The 27,364-nt window shown below is 40.8% G+C and overlaps 1 protein-coding gene across 3 annotated transcripts in view; it reads left to right on the top strand.

Moving 5' to 3' along the window:
* TEK (TEK receptor tyrosine kinase) overlaps positions 1-27,364 on the top strand; it is a 103,605-nt gene that overhangs the window by 20,414 nt on the left and 55,827 nt on the right. For all 3 annotated transcript variants that reach the window (XM_073806057.1, XM_073806056.1, XM_033858007.2), the window contains exon 2: positions 23,339-23,650. In XM_073806057.1, coding sequence (XP_073662158.1) covers positions 23,339-23,650 — 312 coding nt within the window. The remainder of the gene's footprint in view (positions 1-23,338; positions 23,651-27,364) is intronic.

Here is a 27,364-nt window from a genome sequence, read left to right as displayed (position 1 = left end):
TGTTATTGCATAGATATTAATATTATGTATACTTGAATTAGAGAGTTAACATCGTCTCATTTACTCTGTGAGATGTACTGCCTATAAACCTGAAGTTTGGGAATTCCTTGGAGGTCCAGTGGTTAGGGCGCTTCCACTGCAGGGGGTCCGGGTTCGATCTCTGGTTGGAGTACTAAGATCCCGCAAGCCTTGTGGCAGGGCCAAAAAAAAAAAAAAGAAAAGAAAAACCTGAAGACTTTTGGGGGAGATTATTGAATGTGTGATTATTTCTTTTTAAGTTGACCATTGGAGCGTTCCTCCCTTTCAAACGTTAAAATTTTGAAATTAGCCACACTAGCCTCAGCAATCAGGTTTTAATTTCAAGTACACGCAATAGAGCAAACATTCTGGCTTCCTTTGAATACATTGTACGTTCTACCGTCCAAGAACTAAAGTCAGTTTAATCCAATTTTTGACTCCTCTAGCAGCCAAAATTAGGAGAATCAAAAATTCTATTTGAAACCTAGGACTTTAGCAGATTAGTCACATTTTAAAATCCTGAATCCAGGGATTTTGGACTTCAGTTTGTAGAACACATGATCAATCTTGTTTCCCACTGATGACTTTAGACTATAAATGTGTGTCATTTTTAGATGGAGTCAGATTTCATCATTAAAAAAAAACCACAGATTAAAATTTTATGGCCTCTACTAGAAGTCAAGTCCATTTGAAGAGCTAACAAATGAAGATGGGAGCTTTAGCAGTGCAGCCCAGAATGCCAGGACTTGGATGGAATGTAGTTCCCGGCGTCCAGAGACCAATCAGGCTAACTGAGCTCATTTCTTGCCCATGTTTGTGTTGCTTCTCTCATGTGTTACTACATGGAAAAAAGGATGTGAAATACATTTTAAAAAGGATCCTTGTGCTACTCCACCATTATTGTGCTGGGTAGTATTCATTAGCTCACTCTCGGGACCTCATTTCCTTTGGATATAAGATGAAAATAATACTAAAAATGTTAGCTTTTCCCTGTGATTAGCTCTGCAGGCAGGATCACACCTCAGGAGGATACAGTTGTGACTACTTTGCAGAGGAGCAAACGCCATTTCCTCTTCATTAGTCCCACAACTTTAGAAAATCGTAAATCATTATCTTCACTGTTTATTGACCGTTCCACTATTTGCCACACACATCATTCATAAAACTTACAAAAGATTTTTTCATAGTGTGTAGATCTATACATTTATTAATCCTCAGTGACGTGCTTAGAGGTAAGTATCATCACCTCCATTTTCCAGATGACCAACCCGAGGCACAGAAGGCTACGTAATTTGTATATGGTCCTGTGTTATACAAGTAATACGTGGCAGATCTGGGGTTCACACCCAAGGTGATTGATTCCCTAGCCTCTGACCACACACTGCATCTCTCTGCTGCTCAGCCATGCTAAGCTTCCCAGCGCTCCACTGCAATGTGATCTGCTCTGAGATAAATATAACCCTGTGCAGGGCACATGGACACACAGAAGGCAGTTCTGACACCTCAGCATGATGAAAGACACTACTGTAAATCCAAGGCTTAGTGTGTAGAGCACAAGTCACTTGCTTTCCTTTCAAAGAATTCAATTTTTTAAATGTTTATCTTTTAACTTTGTGTATACAATATACCACCATCCAGAGATAGCCACGGTTAACATTTTCTAGATAAGATTGAATTTTATATCTCTCCCTGGGGAATTCAAATGCCCTCCTCCAGGTTTCCCCTGGAATTCCCAGTGCACTTACATTCCCATGGTTGCCTCCTACACTGAGCTCTGGCTTCAGTTTTGATTTAAGTAAATGCATGCACTCCCTTGCTCGCTTCTACACGTGTGGTCTCTGTTGAACTTGGTGTCAGCCTCGACATGTAGCTCAGCCTTTTACTTCAATTAAAAATAAAAATGGCAACAATTTTTTCTGCATGCAGACAGACACACAGGTACAGACAGACATAATCACAAACACAGAGGCATGCAGACAGATAAGGCATTGTGAGTATAACGCATGTAACTCCTGAGTTGAGAAAAAGATGAGGTTTGCACTGTGGCAATCCAAACGACTCCACCACGAATATCACACTAGCCTATTTATTAAAGTCCTTCAGCTGCCCATCATGCTGCTTGGCCTTTATCTTTTCTTCTTCTCTTTCTCTTTGTGTCACTCATTGGGTTTATGTTAAATTTATAAATTAATTTAGGAAGAATTATCATCTTTCCAAGATTGTGCTTTTCCCCTGAAGGATACAGAACATCTCTCCATGTCTTTAAATCTTTTTTATCTTTGGTAAAATTTCATAGATATTTTCATATAAGTCCTATACATTTCACGTTGGGCTGTTAAGTAATAAGTGATATACTAAGGCAATTGTGATACACTAAACCATTCTTGCCTTCTGAGGATAAACCCATAGTATCTGTAGAAGATTCATTTAATAAACTGCTGAACTGATTTGCTAATATTTTGTTTGGGATTTTTTGCCTTTTCACAAGTGAGATAAGGAGTAGTTTTCTTTTTTCAGCTATTTTATGTTAGGTAATAGGATTTTACTAGCTGTAAAGAACTGGTAGCTTTCTATTAAAAAAATTTTTTTTTGCATTACATAAACTCATCAGCAAAACCAGCTGGCCCTGTGAATTTTTGATGAGATAATTCAGGCTTCATAAGTTTGAGTTTAAGGATTTATATTTCCTAATCATTATATATACATTTTTCAAATTTATTAGCTGAGAATTATACATGAGATTTTCTTATGATTTAAAGCATCTTTTCCACAAGAGCTATTTTACTTCTTGTTTTACTCTCAGTTTTAGTTTCTAAATAGATTTCAGAGGCTTGCTGTTGTAAATTTTACCCACACCAAGGACCAGCTCTCGGAATTCTCCTTTTTCTATTTTTAAGTTTATTAATATTCTTATTTAGCGTTAGTTTTTCTTTCTCCCTGACTTTCTTAAGTCTTGTTAGTTCTTTCACAAATGTTTCCTGAGTACATTTCTTGGTTTTTTAAATACTCATTAACAAGAAAAGTGTTTAAAGCTATAAATTTGTCTCCAAAAGTAGTTTTGGACTCATTGTAGCAGTTTTGAAAATAGGGTTCTTAACAAGTCATGTGCTTTTTTTTTTTTTTTTTTTTGTGGTATGCGGGCCTCTCACCGTTGTGGCCTCTCCCGTTGCGGAGCACAGGGTCCAGACACGCAGGCTCAGTGGCCATGGCTCACGGGTCCAGCCGCTCCGCAGCATGTGGGATCTTCTCGGACCGGGGCACGAACCCGTGTCCCCTGCATCGGCAGGCGGACTCTCAACCACTGCGCCACCAGGGAAGCCCCCCTCATGTGCTTTTCAGTTATTTTTTTTTGAGAATTAATGATTATTTAGAATACTGCTTTATGATTTTTAGCGGGTTGATTTTCTTTTTTGTTGTTCAGTGATATGTTGTTAAACTTGATTTATTGTGTGTGGTGTGGGATTGTTTTGTTGTGATTTGGGATTATTGCAAAGACAGTTTCCCTTTGTTGGACTTCACTGAGGGGTGTGTGTGTGTGTGTGTATGTGTGTGTGTGTGTCTAGGATAGCATGAGTTACAGCAGGGCTGATATTCCACTGGGTAGTACTGGTTCATCTGTACCAGCTGTTAGAAGAGTGAAATAATTCTGTGCCATCTGGTAAATAACTGCTGCTTGGGTCTCCTAAGTTCCCCTTGATCTGCCACTTTGGCTGCCTAAGTCACTCCCTCAGGACCTCTGGACCACTTCACAATTCAGCAACTAAAGTGTTAATATCTGGCCCATCAGGGTCTTTCAGAACCTTTTTCACTACCCAGATCAGTGTTCATGGGCCCAGGTTGGTAAATATTTTGAATATCACCTCTGAGCCATGCCAAGTTAAGTTAAGCAGGTTCAACTATACCTGTTTGGTCTAAAAGGTCTACAAATATAAAATAGTGCATGTGATTTCAGTTGCCCTTTCACTTCATAGACAGCTTGGTCCCTGTTCTGTGGCTTCTCATGCTCCAGTTGTGACCCCCGTGTTTGGAGGTAAATACTTTTTGTGCTGCCTGGTTCCTGAATTCCAGCCAACTGCTTTATCTGGTTCTTATCCAAAGCAACAGTGATCTGTCCCAGTGCTGGAGGAAAACCTAGCTGTTATATTTGTGCATAGAAGATATACTTCCACATTATCCTTCATGACCGATTTAAAGGATTGTCAAGAGTAGTGTCATGTATACACAACTTTTACCTTTGCCACTGATCTTTAGGACTCTCACTCCTATTAAATGTGTTGCTCCATTGGATATACTCAATTTTGATAAGTACTGCAGGGGTGATTGGGGAAGAAAAAGGCATATTCCATATTTTAATGTATAGAGTTATATATATCTGAAAGATACATATATAACTACACATATGTCTAATTATTACTAAATTGTAGTTTGATTTTTAGTCAACTTCATCAGTCAAAAAAATTTTGTTAATTAATTAATTTATTTATTTTTGGATGCGTTGGGTCTTCGTTTCTGTGTGAGGGCTTTCTCTAGTTATGGTCAGCGGGGGCCACACTTCATCGCGACGTGTGGGCTTCTCACTATCACGGCCTCTCTTGTTGCGGAGCACAGGCTCCAGATGCTCAGGCTCAGTAGTTGTGGCTCACAGGCCTAGTTGCTCCACAGCCTGTGGGATCTTCTCAGACCAGGGCTCGAACCCATGTCAGATTCTCAACCACTGCGCCACCAGGGAAGCCCCATTAGTCAAAATTTGAGAGAGGTATAAAGCACAGAACTATTGTGCTTTTCTCACATTCTTTTTGCTTTTACCAGTTTTTTTCTGTATTTGATTCTATATGATTTATAGCACAATGATGCATAACCACTATGCTTTCATTATGGTCTTTACTTTTTATCAGTCTATGTAATAGATTTTATCCCATTCCATGCCTTCTATCCACTTGTCTGAAACTAATACTGTTACCTTTGTTTTCTTCTCTTTCATCATTTTTTTTCTTTTCATTTCTTGATAAGTTCTTTGCCCATATCTTTGTTTTCAAGGTTTTGTTTTAAGCATCATCTTGGAAGGTTTCATTTTTTCTGAGAGTATTTGTCATTCTATAGGTGATTTTAAATATCTTTAAATCACAGATAATATGTTTAATCTTAACGTCTGACATTTGGTTTTGTACTTTGATTTTTTTATATACTTTCCTGCTGTTTCCTTTTAGTCTTTTATTTTTTCCTGTCGTTTGCTTACTGGGTCTACATTTTGTTTACATTTATCTTCTCTAGTCATTTTTGGCGTATGCCTCCTGTTTTTTATTTTATTAGTGGTTTACCCTTATGTTTTTCAAAAACACTCTTTAACCTATACTTCTCTGTTTATAACAGTAAATAGTGAAACCATACTTTGAACATCAGTGTATCAGTGAGGGACTCAGCACATGTTAACTTTCTCTCCTCCTGCCTTTTCCCTTCAAATTCTTTGCCACCTTAATCCGGAATTTAAGATCCAAGTTACTTTTTACAGCATATATTTTTAATTTTAAGAGGAATTTCTGACATTAAAAATATTTTAACAATGAAAATTCATTTTCTCTATCTAATCCTATTGGTCTTTGTGGTTACTAGGTGCTGACAATAGGTAGATTGACAATCTTGGTTCTCTCTCTCTTTTTTTTTTCCCCATGTCTTTAGGAGAAAGTTGAGAAAGCCTACATCAAAGGTGCTAGTCAGATGTCATTTTAAAGCTGAGATCCAGACTTCATTATTAAGATATACATTTCCATTTCACGATGTAATTAATTAAATATCACCTCACATTTGGGTACCTTAAATTCCTTTGTTTTCTTTAATTTTGTTCACTAAAAAAACAGGTGTAGTGGGTTTGAATTTTCAGTTACAACAGTCTGCCGACTTGAACTTTATTTTTTGAACTGTGCAAAATAATAGAAAATAAGTTCCTATTACCATTGAGATTTGAATTGAATCTTGGAAGAGATTGGAATTGAACAGACAAATATATGTAGGGAAGGTCATCCTCGGCAGAAGGAACAATGTCATCAACGGCTAGGAAAGGAAAGCCTGTAGAGCATTTGGGGCTAAAGAGACAATGGCACCAAAATTTTGCAGGAGTTCAAGTGAGAGAGAATGAGGGTGTGAAAAGGAGTTGCATGTGAGAGATAGTACTGAGCTAGAATGGGCAGAATATGGTGATTATCCAATCACTGTAAACAGTGAGGGAGAGAGAGTTGTTGAAAATAACTCACAGTTTTCAAGGATCTGTGGTTAGAAAGGTGGAGACTTAAGAGATCAGGAGAGAGAGAAGGTGAAGAGAGGGGAAGATGCCGAGTTCATTCTAGACATATCGCAGTTGAGACGCCTACCTAGGTGAACAGGAGGCCTGTTTATAACATGTTTTATAGCTGGGAAGAGGTTGGAACTAGAGACCGAGACTTGGAACAGGTGATAACTGAAGTCTTGGGAGTTGGTGAGATCACTGTGAAGATGGAAATGGAGTCTTCCATAGTGCTGGTCAAGCTATAATCTCTGGGCTAAGGCCATGGCCACTTGCTGAGTCTTGGCAAGAAGGATGAATGGGAAATTAGATCCAAAGGAAAACTGCTATTTAAGATTCATAGGCTTACACTTTTCTACTGGGATGATCAAGGTACTAAGGCAAATGTATACCCAGTCAAACAGTGCATACATATGAAGAACCTACTGTGTCAAGCTCTCTATCAAGGAAAAGGAAGACATGAGTTCTAACACTGTTCCGGATGTTTTACATTTAAGATCTCATTTAGTCATCACTGTTGCTTATTTTGTCTAAGTCAGTTTCCTCATCTGTGATATGAGATATAAATGACTAATGCACATGGTCATTGTGAAAATGAGGTACAACAATGTATTTAAAGTATCCACAAGGTGGTAGGTACTTAATAATTTATAGCTCTTACATTACGACTAATAATTTTAGGAATTATTTATGTGTAACTGACACACCGCTATTGCAAAGCAGAACTAGCAAATACTTGATAGCAGTCATTTGCGAACTGTGCTTCTTAAAGAAATAGCCTGTCTAGGGAGGTGCCTGAGGAGCTGTCAAGGGTGGGGGGAGCAGGTACCAAGCTGGGCTCCTGTCTCCCTGCCGAGACACAGGAAGCATGGTTTTATCTGGTTAATTCTCAGACCTCAACACAAAATTTCATTTACATAAAGGGAACGACTGAAACATGAGCGATTCTTGAAACGCGTATAGACCTGAAGGTACAAGAGGAAGGAGTGGTTCTCAAACCCTGATAGAGCAGTGGCATGAGAAGACCCCCCACCAAGTTGTGGCTTCTGTAGATGGCTCAGTGGGGTGGTGGAGACCTGGGAGAATAAACACCCTGATCACACTCGCCTACCACCCTCCTGTCTCCATCTGGATCCCCCTTGTAGCTGAACCCAGTGGGTCACAGGTAACCTCCACAGTCCCAGAGCTGGGTGGAGGAGGTTGGAGAGCAGCTGGTGAAGGGCACCCCTTGTCAAAATGAAGAGAAGAAACGGAGCATGTCTTGGGCTTAGAAAGCGAGACTCTTACCCGATGGCGTTTACATTTTATACTAACTTTGACTTGAAAATGGACCCAGCCTATGCCAAGAGTATCTGACTCAAACATGTAATGAAATTCCCTCTTGGCTTTCATGTTTTTGGACTGTTTTCCCTCAAATGACTGCACAGACAGGCTCTGTCTCCTTGCTGCCAGAAAAGTCTCAGTCGATCTTAGATTGTCTACTTGGGAAGATAAAGGAGGAGCTGTTTTCCTAAGCCATTAGTGATAAACTCCCAGGCAGCTGCTGTATGTAGGATCGTGGCCTGTCACACTGCCATGCCTACTAGATATCTGTGCAGTCTGTAAGACAACAGCCTCTGCCCTGTGGCATCTGGGAGGCTCCCCAGAGTGTGTGAGAGCATGAGCTAAGCCTTGGAGGCTAAGCAAGTGTTCGCCAGTTGATGGGGAAATAAAAGAAGCATTGGAGGAGGGCTCATGCAATGCAGTTAAGCAGTATGGCTTGTGCAGATTCCAAGGACGATTCCTTGAGAAGAGCTCCCAACATGTTTGGAATGATGTCATTGCCACTGTGGCCCAAGGAGATGACACTAACTATGATACTCAGGGTTTTTCAAGAAGCCTCTCTTAACAAAGACACATAGATTAGCACCTCTTGAGACATTCAGGCCTGCAGTTTGATAGGGGAAAAACTGACATAAATTTTATAGTTGGAATTCTACCTGGCAAATGAATCTGTACTTTGGAAGTACGCAAGATTTTTTTTTTTTTGATGGAGGGGAGGGAATATGGCCTCACAAGCTGCTTCCCAAATAGGAGACTTCCAGTCACAGAAATAATTCAGGTAACGCCCAGAGGACAGTAGATTCCAGAATTGTAATAAAGGAATTCCTAAACTAAATGAAATGAGGCTAGAGGGTCCCTGAGCCCTCTTTCACTACTGAGCTAAGATCATGACCCCATTGGTTAGTCAGTGGTGGGGGTGGTGCTTCAGAATACAGAGCTACTGTCCTGCTCTAAGAGTAAAGTGAAGCAAAGTAGAAGAGCTATAGACTGTGCAGAGGGTCACTTTAAAAAAAAAAATTTATCGGAGTATAGTTCTCACTTTTATTTATTTTTTTAATACATGTATTTATTTATTTATTTAATTTATTTTTGGCTGCGTCGGGTCTTTGTTGCTGTGCGCAGGCTTTCTCTTGTTGTGGTGAGCAGGAGCTACTCTTCCTTGTGGTGCACGGGCTTCTCATTGCGGTGGCTTCTTTTGTTACGGAGCACAGGCTCTAGGCATGCAGGCTTCAGCAGTTGTGGCTCGCGGGCTCTAGAGCACAGGCTCAGTAGTTGTGGTGCACGGGCTTAGTTGCTCCGCGGCATCTTTCTCAGTTGCTTTCGCAACTAGGGCTCGGACCCATGTCCCCTGCATTGGCAGGCTGATTCTTAACCACTGTGCCACCAGGGAAGTCCCTAGTTCTCACTTTTAAAGATGAGGAAGAAAATGTAAGGAAGTTTCTCTGGTCCAGGGACACGGTGGGAGGCCTTTGGGCTAGGTCAGTGGTCTTCCCGAGGGTTAGCTGGCAGAGGGCCATGGAGTGACAGCTTGTGTCCATCTCTGAGTAGCCCCCTCATCTCTCTCTCCAAGGCTCCCTCCACACCACCAAGCTGGTTGTGAAACTGCTTTTCCAGAATCACTTGCATGTGCAGAGATTTGGTTTCCTGTTAAGGTCAGTCCTGTAAGAAAGGGGGCAGCAATCAAAGGATTTTAGAAGGAAACACAGGGAATCTTCCTTAGCTCATGATCAGCCTGTTTCCTGCTCATGTGGGTTTGAAGTGTGTGGGAGGGTGGTCACACAGCAGGACACAAAGCCATTAGAAGTTCTTCCTTCTGTGGGTGACTTAGCTCCAAGATGACTTAAAAATTAAAACAAACAAACAAACAAAAAAAAAACCCTTCCTCTGGGGCTAACACAGACCATATTTTCATACAGATTAACTTGATCAAACTGGCTTCATGTCATGCTAATACAGATAGCTCTTTACACAAATGTCAATGATTTAGGGTTTCCCTGGTGGTGCAGTGGTTAAGAATCCGCCTGCCAATGCAGAGGACAAGGGTTTGATCCCTGGCCCGGGAAGATCCCACATGCCATGGAGCAACTAAGCCCGTGTGCCACAACTAATGAGCCTGTGCTCTAGAGCCTGTGAGACACAACTACTGAACCCGCGTGCCACAACTACTGAAGCTCACGTGTCTAGAGCCCGTGCTCTGCGACAAGAGAAGCCACCGCAGTGAGAAGCCTGCGCACCGCAACAAAGAGTAGCCCCCACTCGCCACAACTAGAGAAAGCCCACGTGCAGCAACGAAGACCCAACACAGCCAAAAATAAATAAATAAATATTTTAAAAAGTCAATGATTTAGAGGTTATTCTCCCATTTTACAGATGAGGAAAATGAGACAGAACGTCAAGACCAAAGCTCTTAACTACTCCACTATCCTGTTGATGGTGCCAGGCTAATAACAATTCACAGAATTGTCACCTGGGTTTAAGATGTACTACTTTCACTATATATAAAATAGATAATTAATAAGAACCTATTGTATAGCACAGGGAACTCTACTCAATACTCTGTAATGACCAGTGTGGGAAAAAAATCCAAAAAAGAGTGGATATATGTATATGTATAACTGATTCACTTTGCTGTGCACCTGAAACTAACACGACATTGTAAATCAACTATACTCCAATAAAAATTAATTTAAAAAAGAGTCAGTAAACAAAGATCTTTTCAAGATAATTTACATCAAAATTTAGTCAAAGGAGCATTCTTGGACTTATAATTAAAATTCCAAAAAGAAAAAAAAGATGTTCTACTTTCAATTACTGTTGATTTCTTCAAATTCAACTTAAATATATTAAAAATATGCACGGTCTGTCAAACACAGTGCTTGGTGCTAGGAGCTAGAGATGAACAAACTAGAGGTCTTTTCTTCAGGGAGCTCACTGTCTAAGGAAGGAGACAGATGTGTAAATAATTAAGCAAAAAACTGCCATTAGGTTGATTAGTTGCATGTGTTTTTATAATAAAAGTCTTCATTTTAATATTACAAAAGAGAGACAATACTAAATATGTAAAACAATAAGTGAACATCTGCCCTTCCTCCTCACCCCACCCCTGATCCCTGAGCCTGGCAATTTCATTAGCCAGAAGTACCACTACTGGTGTGTGACTTCTAGGCTTTTCTCAATATTTTGACAAAAATGAGATCAAACATACTGTTCTGCATCTTTTCTTCACTTAATATATCAAAGGTATAATTCCATGCAAACATAATATTCAATTAAATGTATGAACCATCATTTATTTAGCCGTGCTCTCATTCATGAACTTTGTGTTGCTTCCAGTTGAGGCTGTAGGCTGCAGTGAATATTCTTGCCGTATCTTTGCATATCTGTATTGGTAATTATGGAGGATACCTTTTTACTATAATTTTAAAAATTAAAATACAGTTAAGTTATGTTGTGTGTACAGCTTTATGAGTTTTTGTTTTTGTTTTTGTTTTTTTTTTTTTGCGGTACGCGGGCCTCTCACTGTTGTGGCCTCTCCCGTTGCGGAGCAACAGGCTCCGGACTGCGCAGGCTCAGCGGCCATGGCTCACGGGCCCAGCCGCTTCACGGCGTGTGGGATCATCCCGGGCCGGGGTACGAACCCGTGTCCCCTGTATCGGCAGGCGGACTCTCAACCACTGCGCCACCAGGGAAGCCCCAGCTTTATGAGTTTTAATGCAGCTGCCCCCAAGTTAGAATAGAGAACAATTCCATCACCCCCTGAAATCTTTTTTGTGCTGCCCTTTTCAGTCACATCTCTCCTACTCCTAATCCCTGGCAACCACTCATCTGCTCTTCATCCTATAGGCTTACCTTTTCCAGAATGTTATATAAAGGCATTCATACAGTATGTAGCCTTTTTATATTGGTTCTTTTACTCAGCATAATGCCATATTGTTGCAAGTATTAATAGTCTAACCCCTTTTTATTTCTGAGTAGTATTCCGTTGTCTGGATGTACAACGGCTGTTTATGCGTTTGTCTGTTGAAGAACATTTGAGTTTCTCCAGTTAGGGGTGATTATGAATAAATGGAGCTGCTATAAACATTCACTGTATGAACATAAATTTTCATTTCTGTAGGGTAAATACATAGGAGTGGGATTGCCGGGTGATGTGATAAATGTATAGTTAACTTTATAAAAAATGATTAAACCATTTTCCACAGTGACTGGACCATCCATTTTACATACCACCAGCAGTGATTGAGTTACAGTTGCTACATATTCTAGCTAGCACTTGGTATTGTCAGGGTTTTTCTGAGCCTTTCTAATGGGTGTGCAGTGGTGTCTCACATGGTTTTAATTAGCATTTTCCTAGTGGATAATGATACTGACCATCTTTCTGTGTACTTATTTGCCATCCACATATCTTCTTTGGTGAAGTGTCTCTAATCTTTTGCCCATTAAAAAAATTGAATTGTTTGTTTTCTTACTGTTAAGTTTTGAGAGTTTTAAGATATATTCTGGATGTAAGTTGTTTGTCAGCTATGTTTTCTCCCAGTCTGGAGTTTGTATTTTGATTTTAACAGTGTCTCTCATAGATCAAAGTTTGAAATCTTGATAAAATCCAATTTATCAATGTTTTTCTTTACAGATCACACTTTTGGTGTCATAGCTAACAACTCACTGCCTAACTCCAACATCATGAAGATTTTTCTCCCATATCCCAAAAGTTTTATAGTTTTACATTTTACATGATCCATTTTCATTTAATTTTTGTAGAAGGTGGGAGGTTTTAGTTTAGGGCTTTTTTTTTTCTGGCATATGGATGTCCAGTTGTTCTGACACTATTGTTGAAAAGACTAAACTTTCCTCACTGAATTGTTAGAAGATCCATTTTTGATATGAACCAGTGTAATATGTGTATAGTTTAATCATTAAAAGAGTGGGTTTTGAAATCAGTGTGCCTAAATTTGAATCTCAGTTCTACCACTAATTACCTGTATGACAATGACCAAGTATTTAACCTCTTTTTGTCTTAGTCTCCTTTTCTGTAAAATAATCTGTAAAAGATAATCATAGTGCCTATTCCATAAGGTTCCACGAGGATTAAGTTATTATGTTACACACATGGAAAAGTGCCTGACATATAATGTGATGAATTAGGGTTAGCTTTTATGTAACTTTACAACTATAGATTTGCAAGCATGTCCCAGAAATGCATTTCCAAGGAGTATTAGAAATATCGTGACCCTTTTTTCCAATTTACTACAGTTGCCTATTTGTGTATCTTCCTCTGTGAATTACTACTGATTTATTAATTTATAGAATTTACTTATGTATTATACATATTAACTCTTTAAGTTTTATCCATAACAATATTTTTCCCATTTGGCCTTTTTATCTATTACACCAATGGTGTAAACCTTCCTGTTTATCTGCTAGCACTAGATATTATGACCCTCTCTATTGTTAGTTAATTTGATAGACGAATGATGAGATGTCCTTTTAGTTTGTGTTTTGGGATTTGTAGTCAAGTTAATTATCATTTCATATGGTAATTATTGTATCAGTTAATTTTTGTTGAGTAACAGTCATCTGAAAACGTAATGGTGAAACAACAAACATTTATTATATCTTAGATTCTGTGGGTCAGCTGGAAAGTTCTTTGCTCTAGGGTGGATTGGCTGATATCTGTAGTCAGCTGATGGCTTGGCTGGGGCTGGATGGTCTAGGATGGTTAATGCACATATCTGGCATTTGGTCTATTGGGCCTCAGCTGGAATGGCTCATGTGTCTATCATGTGGTCTCTCATCCTCCAGTGGATTAGTCTGGGCTTTTCCTCATGGTGGTCTCAGGGTCCCATAGAGCAGTAGGAGGGGGCAGGCCCGGGGAAAAGCACTTTTTGTCACATTTGCTAATGTTTCATTGGTCAAGGATAGTCTCATGGCCGAGCCTAGATTCAAGGGGTAAAGAAGTAGATTTCACTTCTCAATGGAAGGAAATGCAAATTATTGTGACCATTATATTTCAATCTACTGCAGTTGGCTATTTATTTTAGAAAAGATTTTGGCATTTTCTATAGTGCAATCTGTCAGTGTTTTCCTTTGTGGATTTGTGTATATTCATGCCTTTGGATGGCCAGACTGTAAGCTTCTTAAAGGCAGAAACCATATTTTATTCTTTTCTTCGTCCACAGAAGGCAGCATAGGGCCCAGCTCATAGTACTTATTAAGTAAGTGCTTATTGAATAAATTCACTCATCGAAGGCCAGGCTTGCTTGCTTGCTTATTTATTTATTTATTTATTTATTCCTTCATCCGCGATTATTGAAGAGCTGTTATATGCCAGGCACGGTGCTAATTGCTAGAGATACAATAGTGGACAAAGGGCAAAATAGAATTCTCTTGTGGTGTTTGGAGTGAAGCATTGTGACGGGTTATGGAACTTAGTGAGACATGGGTTCAAATTCTATTTGTCTGTCGCTGGGCATATTACAGAACATCTGTGAGTTTCTTTTTTTAACCTATAGAATGGAATATAAATCCCTTCCTTCAAGTGCACAAAGAATTCAAGCGCACGAAGTTTGTAAAACACCTTGCATAGTACCTATTACGTAGTCTGTAATAAACAGTGTTATCTTTCTTCCCGACACGGTATAAGCTGAAGCCTGCTGAGAACGCTAGCCCTCTTTCTTTGTCCGTCTCTTCTTAGAAATGATCGTGGTCCTGAACTTCTCCCATTACAGACTCACTTCTTTGGTTTGCTCTTCTGATAGCTCTCAGAGTTGTCACTTTAAGCTATTCTTAAATTCTTCTTCTCTTTTTTGTGCAAGCAGATCAACCCAAATTGCCTTCCTTATTGGGATCTGGAGAACAGGGAACTTAGGAGTTAAAGAGCTTGTTGAATTCTGTCTTGGACGATAGAGATATTTGGTTGTGGGAGTGAGTATGTACGTCTGTGCACATCTTTTGGCAGCAGAAGGGAGAAGGGAAATTGGCAGGTGATTGAAGCAGAAGAACCCAGAAAGAGAAGGTGGCCTGGCTCCAAAGATGGATTCCTCTCACACCAGATAAATTTGCTGGCAATGGACGAATACGATTCAATTAGAGAGCATCCCTCTCTCGGGGCGAAATGACAGGAAAGATTATAAGGCAGCATTGTAAGGCTTGCGGGGATTTACGAGGTGGGCAAACCTCATTTCTGGGAATTCCCACTCTCTCTGTCCTGTACCCTTCCCAGCTTTTTGGCTGCCTCTCCTCAATGTCTTCTCTCTCTTGGCCCAGTTTCTGCCAAGCTCCAGGATTCTTCAGGTACCATCCTGTCAAAATGATGCACATTCCAAATTCCCTCACATTAAAGGTTTGTCCATTTACCCTGCTACCCCGGGGTGACAGAAAAGGCCCTGGGGAGAAATTCACACTTGAGGGCTGGCTTTGCCATTAGCCTTTGTGTGACCACTGGCCAGTCTCTTTTCCATGGGCCTCAGTTTGCCCTTTATAAAGTGGGAGGCTTGCACCAGGCAATCTCTAAAGTCTTTTCCAGTTTAAACAACCCTTGATTTGATGGTGCCATGCCTCCTCCAGCCCCGCCTTACAGAAATGGAGTTTTGCGTGTAAGTGTGCATGGGTGCTGGGCATTTAGTGAAGTCACACTCTGTGGATGCTGTGTCTACTCCTGTATAAAATAGAAACTTGCTTGCTGACTGGTGGCAATTCTGATGTTCTAACTAGAGCATGCGGTATTTATCCTGGATGGAAAATTTCTGGCGTTCACCGGGTGGTGGGGTGGGATGCTGTCTCCTCCGGCAGTCAGTCGACGAGGATCCTGTTTGTCAGGGAGGCGGGGATGGGAAATGGGCATGCCCTTGGGGCAAACAGGCTTGGAGCAACTCCTGAGTGAGAGCAGTTTGTTGTTAGAGAGACCCAGCCTAGTCATATCAAGGGTGTCCTTGCCTAACTCCCAACTGTGCATGTAAAAAGTTAGCAACTTCCTTTGGGTATTTCCAGGCTTGTGCATGTTGGTATCTTTTCGTTAATTGCCCACTATCTTCTCGGAAGGAAATTTGAGGATGAAGTTATTGCTCAGAGACTTATTACATACATAAAAGTATCCTAGAAACAAACAAACAAACAAACAAAAGATTAAAATATTGAAAACATGCCTGGGGACGGGATTTCTTCTGGGAACACAAGAAGGGAGAGGAGACGCGAAAACTACTTTAACATAGAGTTGACACATAGAAATGGTGCCAGTAGTTCTTAGAATCCGATAAAAAGAAATTAGTGTCAACTTTAGGATGTTGACATTAACCAAGAGAGAACATTCTAGTGGTGGGTCCTATTAAACACTTACTCATTCTTCAAATCCTGCTCAGTAGTTACCCTTTGGGGGAAAACTTTCCTGACTCTCTTCTCATATCCCTTTCGCTTTGTTCTGGTAATTCCAACTCTCCTTCAGGTGCCAAATGTCACTTCCTCAGGGAGCCTTACCTGATTCCTAAACCATTTCTCCACACCAGCCAAGTTTGATTAAGTTCACTGTTATGCTATCCCATAGCACCTTATAATCCTCTCTCATGGTACCTATCATGGTTCCAGTGTTATATTTATTTATGTGATTGGTTTGCCATATCTGTCTTCCACATTTGCCTGTAAATTACATACGGGTTGAGATCAGATCTGTTTTATTCATTGTTGTGTCTCCAGGGTCAAATACAGTACCTTAGCACATGGGAGGTGCTCAATAAATTTGTTAACAGATGAGTAGACATATGAGTAATTTAATGAGTTTCATTTTTTTAAACTGAAGAGAATTGTCCTTTTCTGGACACCATAAAAAATAACTAAACCAAAATCCAAACAGCTCCACCAAATAATCTTGGATAGTTTTGGGGATGTCTTTGCTTCTTTGCTCATTGTCAGGGCCTTGATTTCAGAAATGCTTTTGGCCAAGACCTTATCAGTTCATTGCCAATCCCCTGATTTCAAAAATACTTTTGGCCAAGGTGTAGTGCTCATTGCCATTTGACATATTGAGAACTCTAAGATATCTGCTGCTGTTAGGAAGCTGAGACAACCAAGGACACCTTGGAAAAATTTGAAACATAGTCAATGCCAAACTTCCAAGAAATCATACAGACAGTTGTTCCAAAGACGTGATACGTTGTTCCAAACACATATTAGTGAAACTCCACCTGACAGCACAATTCTGAGGTAATAAGAAGCGCAAGGGAATAGCCACACTCTGCAGTAATTTAACCTGCTTTTTCCGCTTGGCTGGCAAGTGCTTCAAAGGTTGGGGAGCTGTGTTAATCAGAACTTGCCTCTGCAGCTGTGCTGAACTTGAATGTGGAGGGAGGGGCACAGCAGACTAATTGGAGTCAGCACCTTGTGAGGCAGGGACATGTATTTTCATTGCTATTTATTCATTTAACCTTTCATTTTCTTCATCTGTAAAAGTAAAATTGTTAAAAGTGATGACCTTTGAGGTTTTATATGTTTTATTTAAGCAAATTCCTTTCTCCCAAATGAAAATTTATGTGGAGCTGAAATATAAAACAAACAGATGAAAGTTGAGCTGCTCAGTGAGAGTGTGTATGTATGTGGGGACATCTGGAATGCGCTCTGTTAATTTCACCTCCGTCACTCTCAGAAAGATCTGGAATACCTTTTTTAGAAAATGAGAAATAACAGCTCCTTGAAACACAGTTTGAAAAGCATGACTGTGTCTCTCATTTCTAATTCAGTTTGGTTCTAATTCTATTTGGTTCTATGGGTGTAGATTTAGGTCCAGAGTCCTTTCTATGACTGTTTTTAAAGAAAGATATTTCCATGTCTTAGATGATGGGTTATTATTCGAAGTGTCATCCTAAATTAGAAATCAATCCCAGGAAAGAATCAGGGTTATCTTGAAGCAAAAGGACAGTTTTTTTGTTTGTTTGTTTTTTTGCGGTACGCGGGCCTCTCACTGTTGTGGCCTCTCCCGTTGTGGAGCAACAGGCTCCGGACGCACAGACTCAGCGGCCATGGGTCACGGGTGCAGCCGCTCCGCGGCATGTGGAATCTTCCCGGACCGGGGCACAAACCCGTGTCCCCTGCATCGGCAGGCGGACTCTCAACCACGGCGCCACCAGGGAAGCCCTAAAGGACAGTTTTGTTGTTCTCAAGGTTTGCAAACCAGGGACGCTGCAGAAGCCACGGTTGGGAGAGTCATAAGGGAACTGGATGGCCCTTGCAGCCTGACCACAAGTTTTAGATGATTGGCTGTCATCCAAGCTTCTCATTAGGGGCTTTTCCAGGTAGGACCTTAGCAGAATCAGAAGTCCTTATAGGGTTTTTTTGTGTGTGGTTTTTCTAAGAAAGAATTACGTGACTCAGTCCCAGGTCTGTCGTGACTGCCTGGCTCCGTTTTATTTTTGGTCCCTGTCAGCCACACCTGGTCCATTTTCTGTATTCCTTCTTAAGGGATTTCTCTTATTTTTACGTTTCCTCAGGGGGTGTTATTTTATTTTTACAGAAGCAATACTGAGTATAAGGAAACCTATATGCAGGGACTTCCCTGGTGCTCCAGTGGTAAAGAATTCACCTTCCAGTGCAGGGGACGTGGGTTCGATCCCTGGTTAGGGAACTAAGATCCCACATGCTGTGGGGCAACTAAGTCCACGCAACACAACTACTGAGCTGGCGCGCCTCAATGAGAAAGAGAAAATCCACACACCACAACTAAAGAGAAGCCTGCGCGCCACAACTGGAGAGAAGCCTGTGCGCCTCAATGAAGATCCCGCGTGCCGCAACTAAGACCCAATGAAGCCAAAAAAAGAGAAAAAAAATTACTAAAATTAAAAAAAGAGAAAATCTATACGCAAAAAGAAGATTTAAGCAGCATTTTGTGTTCACCACAGTGAGATTTAGTGAGAAAATGTTACTGCAAAATGTTAGATGCTGTTCAGTACGGCACACAGAAAACATAATGAGCAGAACAATGTTGTAGGATATTGTGCTTCAACTGTGATGACCAGTCATTTGTTAACCCAATAGCTGCTGTGTTACATTGGCCAGTATCTCCTTACAAACAAGAGACACTTTTATGCAAATATTGAAAAGTGTTTGTGAGATCTTTGCTGAGGAAAAATAATATCAATCCCCAAAACACGTTAAGATGTGTGAAATTCCATATGCATCTTACTTACGGCAGACTCTTAGTCTTGATGTTGAAGTGTGAATTGAACTAATTAATGAATTTGATCCAAGCTCTTCAGGCTGTGGTTGTGGTGAAACAACTCAAAACCGGTCTGCAGTAGGACTTGGAGAGGATAGTTTTGTAGTGGAAGAAAAGGTGTTGGTGTGGGGACGGATAGCTGTGCCAGCCCAGGTGGGCTCTGTCTCTTGGCGTTTATTCTCAGGAAAATGTCACCAACAGCAGATTCCTGGGTAGCATCAGTCACACAGTAGCAGTTACACCTTTCACTATGCCAGTAGCAGAACCCTTTTGAGAAGCCACAGGCTACAATTGTACCTGTGGCAGTAGGGCCTCTGCTTCTCTCTTCTTTTTGAAAGGTGAAGTTTGGCCACTCTCCTCCTCCCTTTTCTTTTCTTTTAACCAATTTTTTTCTCAGCATTGTGGAGCGATGTCACATTTTCTATTACTAGTCCAAAGTTGAGAGGAAAAGAAAATGCGTTATATGGATGTGATCCAAAAAGATTTGGAGTGAGTGTAGGGATAAATGATGAGAGACATATATATTTCTCTGGTTCTAGGTTCCCTTGCAAATGCACCTTTTTAAGGGAAGAGCAGTTAACATTTACTTTTTTACATTTAATTTTTATGTGTAGATAATATTCCAATGGTTCAAAAACATTGTATACATTACGTATACAGTGAAAAGTGTCGTCCCCCCCCCCCCCCCCCGCCCCGGTCATTGTCCCCCCCAATGACCTCATTCTCCCCTATGGGTCACCCTTGTTCTTAGCTTCCTGTATCACCTTCCAGAAATTCCCTGGGGCATATGCAAACAAGAACAAATACTGATTCTTGTTTTAGGAAAGCAAAACAGATGATTTTTAAAATTCATTCCAGGAACGTGGTAAGTATTTCTTCCTGTATCTAAAACTCATGTACAAAATTCTTCTGATATTTTATTGTAAGTGGCAGTACAAAGGACAGAGAACTCATGGGTGGAAGAGTGCTTCCTGAAACTGACATGCTGAATAAGGGTAGCAAAGTGTAGTCAAATCCAGACTCTCAGAGTATACAGTTTCCCTTTCTATCCCTGAAAGCAAAGGGAGAGAGCTGGGAGGAACAAAAGGAAAAATAAACTAGACCCATACCTAGAAATAATTTACAGATGCAGTGTGGTTGTCTTTTCAAATCAACTGCTTTTTCTATTATTTCCTAAAGTCATTAAATAAACCACGGCCAGTGCTAATGCAGTTCGGTGAGTTCAGAGCAGAGCCCTTGGTTTTGGCAAATCACTCAGCTGGCCCTAGAAATGGGGGTGGATCCCACTGGAGCTGAAAGAATTACAGTGTTTCCTTCCTCTTGATGACTCTCTCTGGGAACATGCCTGGAAGGAGTGAGTGTGGGAGATGAGGTGGTACTTACTCAGAGGCAGGGCTGGATGTGTGTGTGTGTGTGTGTGTGTGGACGGGTAACTGTGCTCTGGTGTTATTTTTGGAGGCTGTAATTCCACAGCTAGGTTTCCTAGCTCATTCTCTCTTGCGATGCTTTTCTTATCCTAACCTCTGTTCCCTCTCTTGAAATCCTAAAGTTAAACCAATGAGGCTAGAAGCAAGATAGATTCTTGAGGGTCAGGCTTGGGAACCCATTCTACTCAAGATTTCTTCCCTCAGCGTACTGAGTTAATATTACAAGAAAAATATTGCAACACCAACTCCTACTTACATTAAGACTTGACTTTGAAATTCTTCCTAGTGAATCAGGTAAAATGTAGCTCCTAATAGGATCATCCTCAAAACATCACTGTATACATCAAACATTGGCAAATGCCGTCAAAAACAAATTGTATGAGGACTTCATGGCAGGCACAATGCTTGGCATAAGTAGGTCTGGTAAATGAATACCAGTCTGCTCCAAATCCTCAGCAACCACTGATCACCTTTCTATAGCATTTTGTAAAAGCGTAACATTTGCTTTCCCCCCCTCATAAATTCAGTAATTATCAAAACAGTCTTTTAAATATGGGCAAAGGGGTCAGTTTAGACTCAGAAGGGCACTTTCATTTTTTAAAAAAATTTTATTGAAGTATAGTTGATTTACAATGTTGTGTTAATTTCTGCTGTACAGCGAAGTGATTCGGTTATACATATATATATTATTTTTATTTATTTATTTATTTTTTGCGGTACGTGGGCCTCTCACCGTTGTGGCCTCTCCTGTTGTGGAGCACAGGCTCCGGACGCGCAGGCTCAGCAGCCATGTCTCACGGGCCCAGCTGCTCCGTGGCATGCGGGATCCTCCTGGACCAGGGCACGAACCCGCGTCCCCTGCATCCGCAGGCGGGCTCTCAACCACTGTGCCACCAGGGAAGCCCTATATATTCTTTTTCATATTCTTTTCCATTATGGTTTATCACAGGATATTGAATATAGATAGTTCCCTGTGCTATACAGTAGGACCTTGTTGTTTATTCATCCTGTATATAATAGTTTGCATCTGCTAACCTCAAACTCCCAATCCTTCCCTTCCCCACCGCCCCTCCCCCTTGGCAACCACAGGTCTGTTTCTGTTTCATAGACTGGTTCATTTGGGTCATATTTCAGATTCCACATATAAGTGATATCATATAGTATTTGTCTCTTTCTCACTTACTTCACTTAATATGATAATCTCTAGGTCTATCCATGTTGCTGTAAACGGCATTATTTCATTTTTTATGGCTGAGCAATATTCCATGGGGTGTGTGTATATATATACCACATCTTCTTTATCCATTCATCTGTCAATGGACATTTAGGTTGTTTCCATGTCTTGGCTATTGTAAATAGAAGAGAACTTTCATTTTTAACCTCATGTTTCAACAAGTGGGAGCCAAGTGAATCAGTGAAACTGAACTAGATCTGGTATAAAATTTGTCCATCTGTCCGTCCATCCATCCATCTAGCCAACAAATATTTATTAAGTCCTCTATATGCTGAGAATAGGTAGAATATTCCTATGTAAATCAATGCAAATAAAACAGCTTCAATTCTCATTCTAATGGAATGTATCATCTAGGAGGAGAGAGATCAAATAAAATAATCACAGACTGTGGTAATCTTTATGGGATGAGAGTGTGTAGATATTATAGATAAGATAAGTAAAGAAGATGTCCATGAGAAAGGCATTTAAGCTAAGACCCCAAAGGATGAGACAAATTAGCCATGAAAAGAGTGGAAAAGAGCATTCCAGGCACAGGGATCAGCATGTCCAAAGGTTTTGAGGTAGGAAAGGGCATGGTATAGCTAAGGAACTGAAAGATCAGTGAGAATTTGAATTCCAGCTCTGACTTCAATAGCTGTGGAAGATAGAATAAGCTACTCAATCTTTTGAGCCCTAATTTCTTTATATTTAAAAATGAGATCATGGCGCATACTCCCAGGAGAAAATTTGATGAATATTAAATAAGATAACATGGAACATACTTGAATCACTTTACATCTACATAAAGGTCCCTGAGACTCCAGTAGCCCTCATCACCCGCTGTGCTTGACCTTTCTAGTCTCCTGATCATTTTATGTAGACTTGAGAAGCAACCATCACTGGAGCCAGAAAACAACCTCCATCCCTGGTATTTCCACATTCACCAAGAGGAGAGAATAGGCACAGATTCCATTTGCTTATCTTCGAAACTTTGGAAATGAGAAGAGAAAGGGAAATAGGGAGAGGGAGAGAAAGAAAGTGAAATGAGAGGGTTTTCTTTTTGTAAATGTGCTTTATCACTTAGTAAATAAATCTTAAAAGTCAGGTAGGATTTTCTTTTTACATTTGGGAAGATTTGAGGTTTGGGGCTAGGTGTTCAGAAGCAGAATAAAGAGAAATGAAATAATGGTCATTGAGTATCCTGTATATTGCAGACACAGTGTTTGGCAGGTGATGTAGTTTAACTCATTTAATCTTTACAAGAATTCTGCAAGACAGGTCTTATTAGGCTCATTTCAAAGATGAGGGTCAGAGGGAAATATAGACTTCACTCAGTCCCTCCCTTAGCTTGCGGAATTTAATGTGGAATCAGGCAATACTTTGATAATGATGAGAGTCTATAAAGTTAGCATATGGTGTATGTCATTGACATATTTCTTTAGAATACATTATTATTGGGGTAGAACCACATTATCATTAATTGATCAATAATTAATGATAAATAATGATAATGCCATTATCATGAATTTGTCTCAATTCAGCAAACGCTTACTGAATACTTAACTATGTCTCAGGCACTGTAGTGCATAAAGACACCTAGTGCACATCTCGTTTTGGGAATGGAGAATAACCGATAGTCCATTACAGCTAGGGCGTGCAATGGGGCAGCAGTGGTTAGCAGGGTCTAGGTGATGAAGAGTCTTGATGCCATGGTAAAGAGTTTTGGATTTTGTCCAATGAGAGATAGGCACATGATCAGAGTAGCATTTTAGAAAGACCGCTCACACAGTTATTTTTAGACAAGGCTTTGTAAACACCAGCTTATCCTGTGGGGCCATGTTAATAACCTTCCTCATACATTATGTTCCGTCTTTTCCTTTTAGCAACAGTGGACGGTGCCATGGACCTGATCTTGATCAATTCCCTACCTCTCGTGTCTGACGCTGAGACATCCCTCACCTGCATCGCCTCTGGATGGCGCCCGCATGAGCCCATCATCATAGGAAGGGACTTTGAAGCCTTAATGAACCAGCACCAGGATCCACTGGAAGTTACTCAAGATGCAACCAGAGAATGGGCTAAAAAAGTTGTTTGGAAGAGAGAAAAGGCTAGTACAATCAATGGTGCTTATTTCTGTGAAGGGCGAGTTCGAGGAGAGGCAATAAGGATACGGACCATGAAGATGCGCCAACAAGGTAACGTGCCCCTTGGTTGTGGGCAGGTGAGGTCCACTGAGACCCACACCCGCCTCTTGTCTTGACGGCTGCTCACTCAGGCTGGGGATGAGCTTCCTGAGAGCATTAGAGATGAGAGATGATCTAGTCCAACTCCCTCACATACAATCCTTTCACTAGACCTTGTGCCTAGTTCATGAGATGAAATGAAATCTATCACATGTTCTCCTAAGGACTCCATGGTCCTGATGGAGATAGGAACATGTTACGTGTATATAATATGATTCACAGCAATGAAGACAAGTGTCCACCGCCAAACTATGGGCTATTTTGAGTTTTCTCATTGATTTTTCATTTGATTCCTTATTTGTTTTCTTGGCCTCTGAGTATTCTTAACAGAAGTTAATGTTTTCAGAGGAGAAATATGGTAGAAATAAAACATTAAGGGAAACATCTCTCAATAACTCAATTTAATTAGTTACTTGGTACAGTGGTTATCTATTGACATAGTAATGCTGTGTAACACACGACCAAAGCCACGGTGGCATAATGATAATGACTCATAGCTTGTGAGTCTGAGTCAGCTGGGTTGATAGGTGGCTGATCTTGACTGGGCAGCTCTCTCATGTGTGTGGATATTGGCTGGCTCTAGGCTTATTAGGCTGGCCCTGGTTGGGCTACCTTGGCTCTGTTCCACGTGACTGTTATCCGTTAGCAGGCTAATGTCGATATGTTCTCATGGAGACAGCAGGGGTGCAAGAGAGCAAGCGGAAACACACGAGGCTTCTTGAAACCTAGCCTTAGTACTGTATACTCTCACTTCTGCCTCACTTTTATTGCCCAAAGCAAGTCGAACAGCTGAGCCAAAAGTCAGAATGGGAGGGTATTACACAATTACATGGCCACGAGTATGGATACCGGGAGGGATGAAGAATTGGGGCCCTTTTTTTCAGGCTACATGATTTAATTTTAGAAGAGGAGTACCCAGGCCCAGCTCACAGAACACCAGAACTTTTGAAGGAGGACCTTGAGAGCCTTCTGCAAAGGAAGAGTATTACTCCTTTCGGTGCCTCAAAAAGCAGTGATGTGATGGAACCCTTCTCCCAAAATAGAAGTGGGTCCTAAGCTGTATCTTTGGGCCGGTCCACCAAACTCATGGCAGTTGGAGGAGATGTCATTGTAAACATTATTTAATGACTCTGTTCTGCCCTAAGGCTCCCAAGTTTGGACAGGCAGGTAGACTTCTGGTGCTCTTGATGCTATCTACTGGGATGAAGGTACAGATTCCAGCAGAAATGACCTCTCCTTGTTCTGATGGAAATGATCTGGCCCCTCACCCTCAGTCCCTTTCTCTGGGTTGGTTATTACTAAAATGAAGGGGTCCTCACCAAATTAACATCATCATAACCACACGAGACTGTGGACTGAGGATGTGTCATTTCATGAGACAATGACATTGTGAGCTCTTTAGGATTTGATTTTTAATTGTAAAATTGATCCAGATAAATTATGCACCTCTGCACATTTCTGACTGTCAGCTTTTTATACAGGAATCTGTAGGTTTTTTAGATTACTGCTTCTCAAGGTTAAAAATGCTTATAAAATCACCCTAAGGGTCTTGTTAAAATGCAGACTCTGAGTCAGTAGATCCTTGGGGAGAGTCCTGAGATTCTGCATTTCTAACAAGGTCCCAGGGGATAAGATGTTGCTGGGCTGAGGACCACACTTTGAGTAGCAAGGGGTTAGAGTCAGCCCCTAGCTGGGGTCTACCTGAAAATATTTCTTTGAATTTGCTAATGGTGGTAATTAAAAAATTTGAAGGCAGCAAGCTCGTTTTAAGATCAAAGTGATAAAATCATTATTCATCACAAATGAGGGAAAAGGCCCTCTTAGCAAAACTATAACATTCACCTTTAAATGGCATCAGGCGAGTGGGAAAAGTGCACAACAGAAATTCCCAGGAATGCAGCTCTCTGATGAGGGAAGAGAGGTTGAACAAAGGGATGTGAGGTGTGCCAAAGCTATCGTGGCTGAAAAGTCGGCTCTGTTATTTTTCACATGTGTCATTGGGATCTGACTTGTGTAAAGAGTTATGTCCTTCTGCTGATATGCCCACATTCTGAATGAAGATGATCTGAGATTTGTGCCCCAGTGATCTCACAGGTTTGACATGAGAAGTGCCCTTTCTGGGCTGTCCTGAAAATGTATAAATAAGAATCCGTAGAGCAAATTAAAACAGAATATTGGGAGTCAAAAACCAACCGTAGGGCTTCCCTGGTGGTGCAGTGGTTGAAAGGCCGCCTGCCGATGCGGGGGACGCGGGTTCGTGCCGTGGTCCGGGAGGATCTCACATGCCGCGGAGCGACTGGGCCCGTGAGCCATGGCCGCTGAACCTGCGCGGCCGGAGCCTGTGCTCCGCGACGGGGGAGGCCACGGCAGTGAGAGGCCTGCGTACCGCAAAAAAAAAAACCAAAACAAAACCAACCGTAATGATCCCGCCAAAGTGAGAGTCCAGGTCAGCACAGGTAAAGCATAGTTTAAGTTCAGTTAAATGAGGCTAAGGCAGGCATGGATAGTGAGGAACAGTGAAGAGAAGATGGCTTTTAGACTCAACTTCACCTGAGTTTAATTCTTTACCACTTACCAGCTGTATGGCCTTAAGCAAGTTATTCAACTTCTATTGGTCTCATTTTTCATCATCTGTGAAATGGGTATAATAATATCTTCAAAAGCGTCTTAGGTTTTAAATAAGAGTAAGATGGTATATACAAGAAGCCAGCTCCCATGAGTGTAAGATTTGATTTACACAGTAGATATGTTCCTGAAAGCTCACTGTAAAGTGAGACATTGCAGAACAATTTACATAATAATAACAATAGCAGTTTGTAAATGGTGGGAATAGGATTTAATGCCAAGCGGTCTGGCTTCAGAGTCTGTATTTATTGCACTACCCTCTCTATATCACTCTCACTTACTTTAACCACCCACCCCAATTCTGAGCACTTGTTTTATAAAGTACAACAAACTCTAGTTGAAACCCCAAAAAGCAACCTAGAGCACAGAGATACGGGAGTGGAGGTTAGTCAGACATGGGTTTGAGCCTAGCTCTGCAACTGCTGGTATAACCCAGCGCAAATTACTTACCTGAAATCATAGTTTGCTCATTTGAAAAAATAAATGGGGATAGAGACTTTACCACGTACATTTGAGAATCAAATGAAATCACCAACATTATCTGGCTCACAGTAAATGTTCAGTAATTGTCATTATTTAGTGCCTTGGAATGAGCAGTAATTTAGTGGGACTATTAATTTTGCTACTCAACTGTGGAAAATGTTAATATCATCTTTTAACATAATTATGGAGGTTTAGACAAAATAGAAAAATAGGAAGTACTTTCTCTCCTGTATTTGAATAACAACATCATCTCAAGCTGTTGAACTGATTTTCTTTTGTTGACCATCCAATGGCTGAAATACGGTGTAAGGAAAGTGATATCCTTTATGGTGAGTCAAGAAAACCTCCAACACTGTGTCTTCATGACGCTCTTAACTCCCTGGTAAAACATCACGGGAACTCAGGAGTGCCCGCCTAGGGACACAGCAGGATAGGATAAACATCACTATATCCCTGCTTTGCTGCTGACTCGTGCATCTGGGGAGGAAGTGGAAAATCCATTTGAGATGTGCCAAAACACAGCTTAAATTGGCTCACAGGCTCCAAATGGCCAAAGGG

Source organism: Tursiops truncatus, chromosome 6 (assembly GCF_011762595.2).
Source record: "Tursiops truncatus isolate mTurTru1 chromosome 6, mTurTru1.mat.Y, whole genome shotgun sequence".
Taxonomy (NCBI): Eukaryota; Metazoa; Chordata; class Mammalia; order Artiodactyla; family Delphinidae; genus Tursiops; species Tursiops truncatus.
The sequence above is the reverse complement of the archived record's forward strand: the minus strand, read 5'-3'. Positions and strand labels throughout refer to the sequence as shown.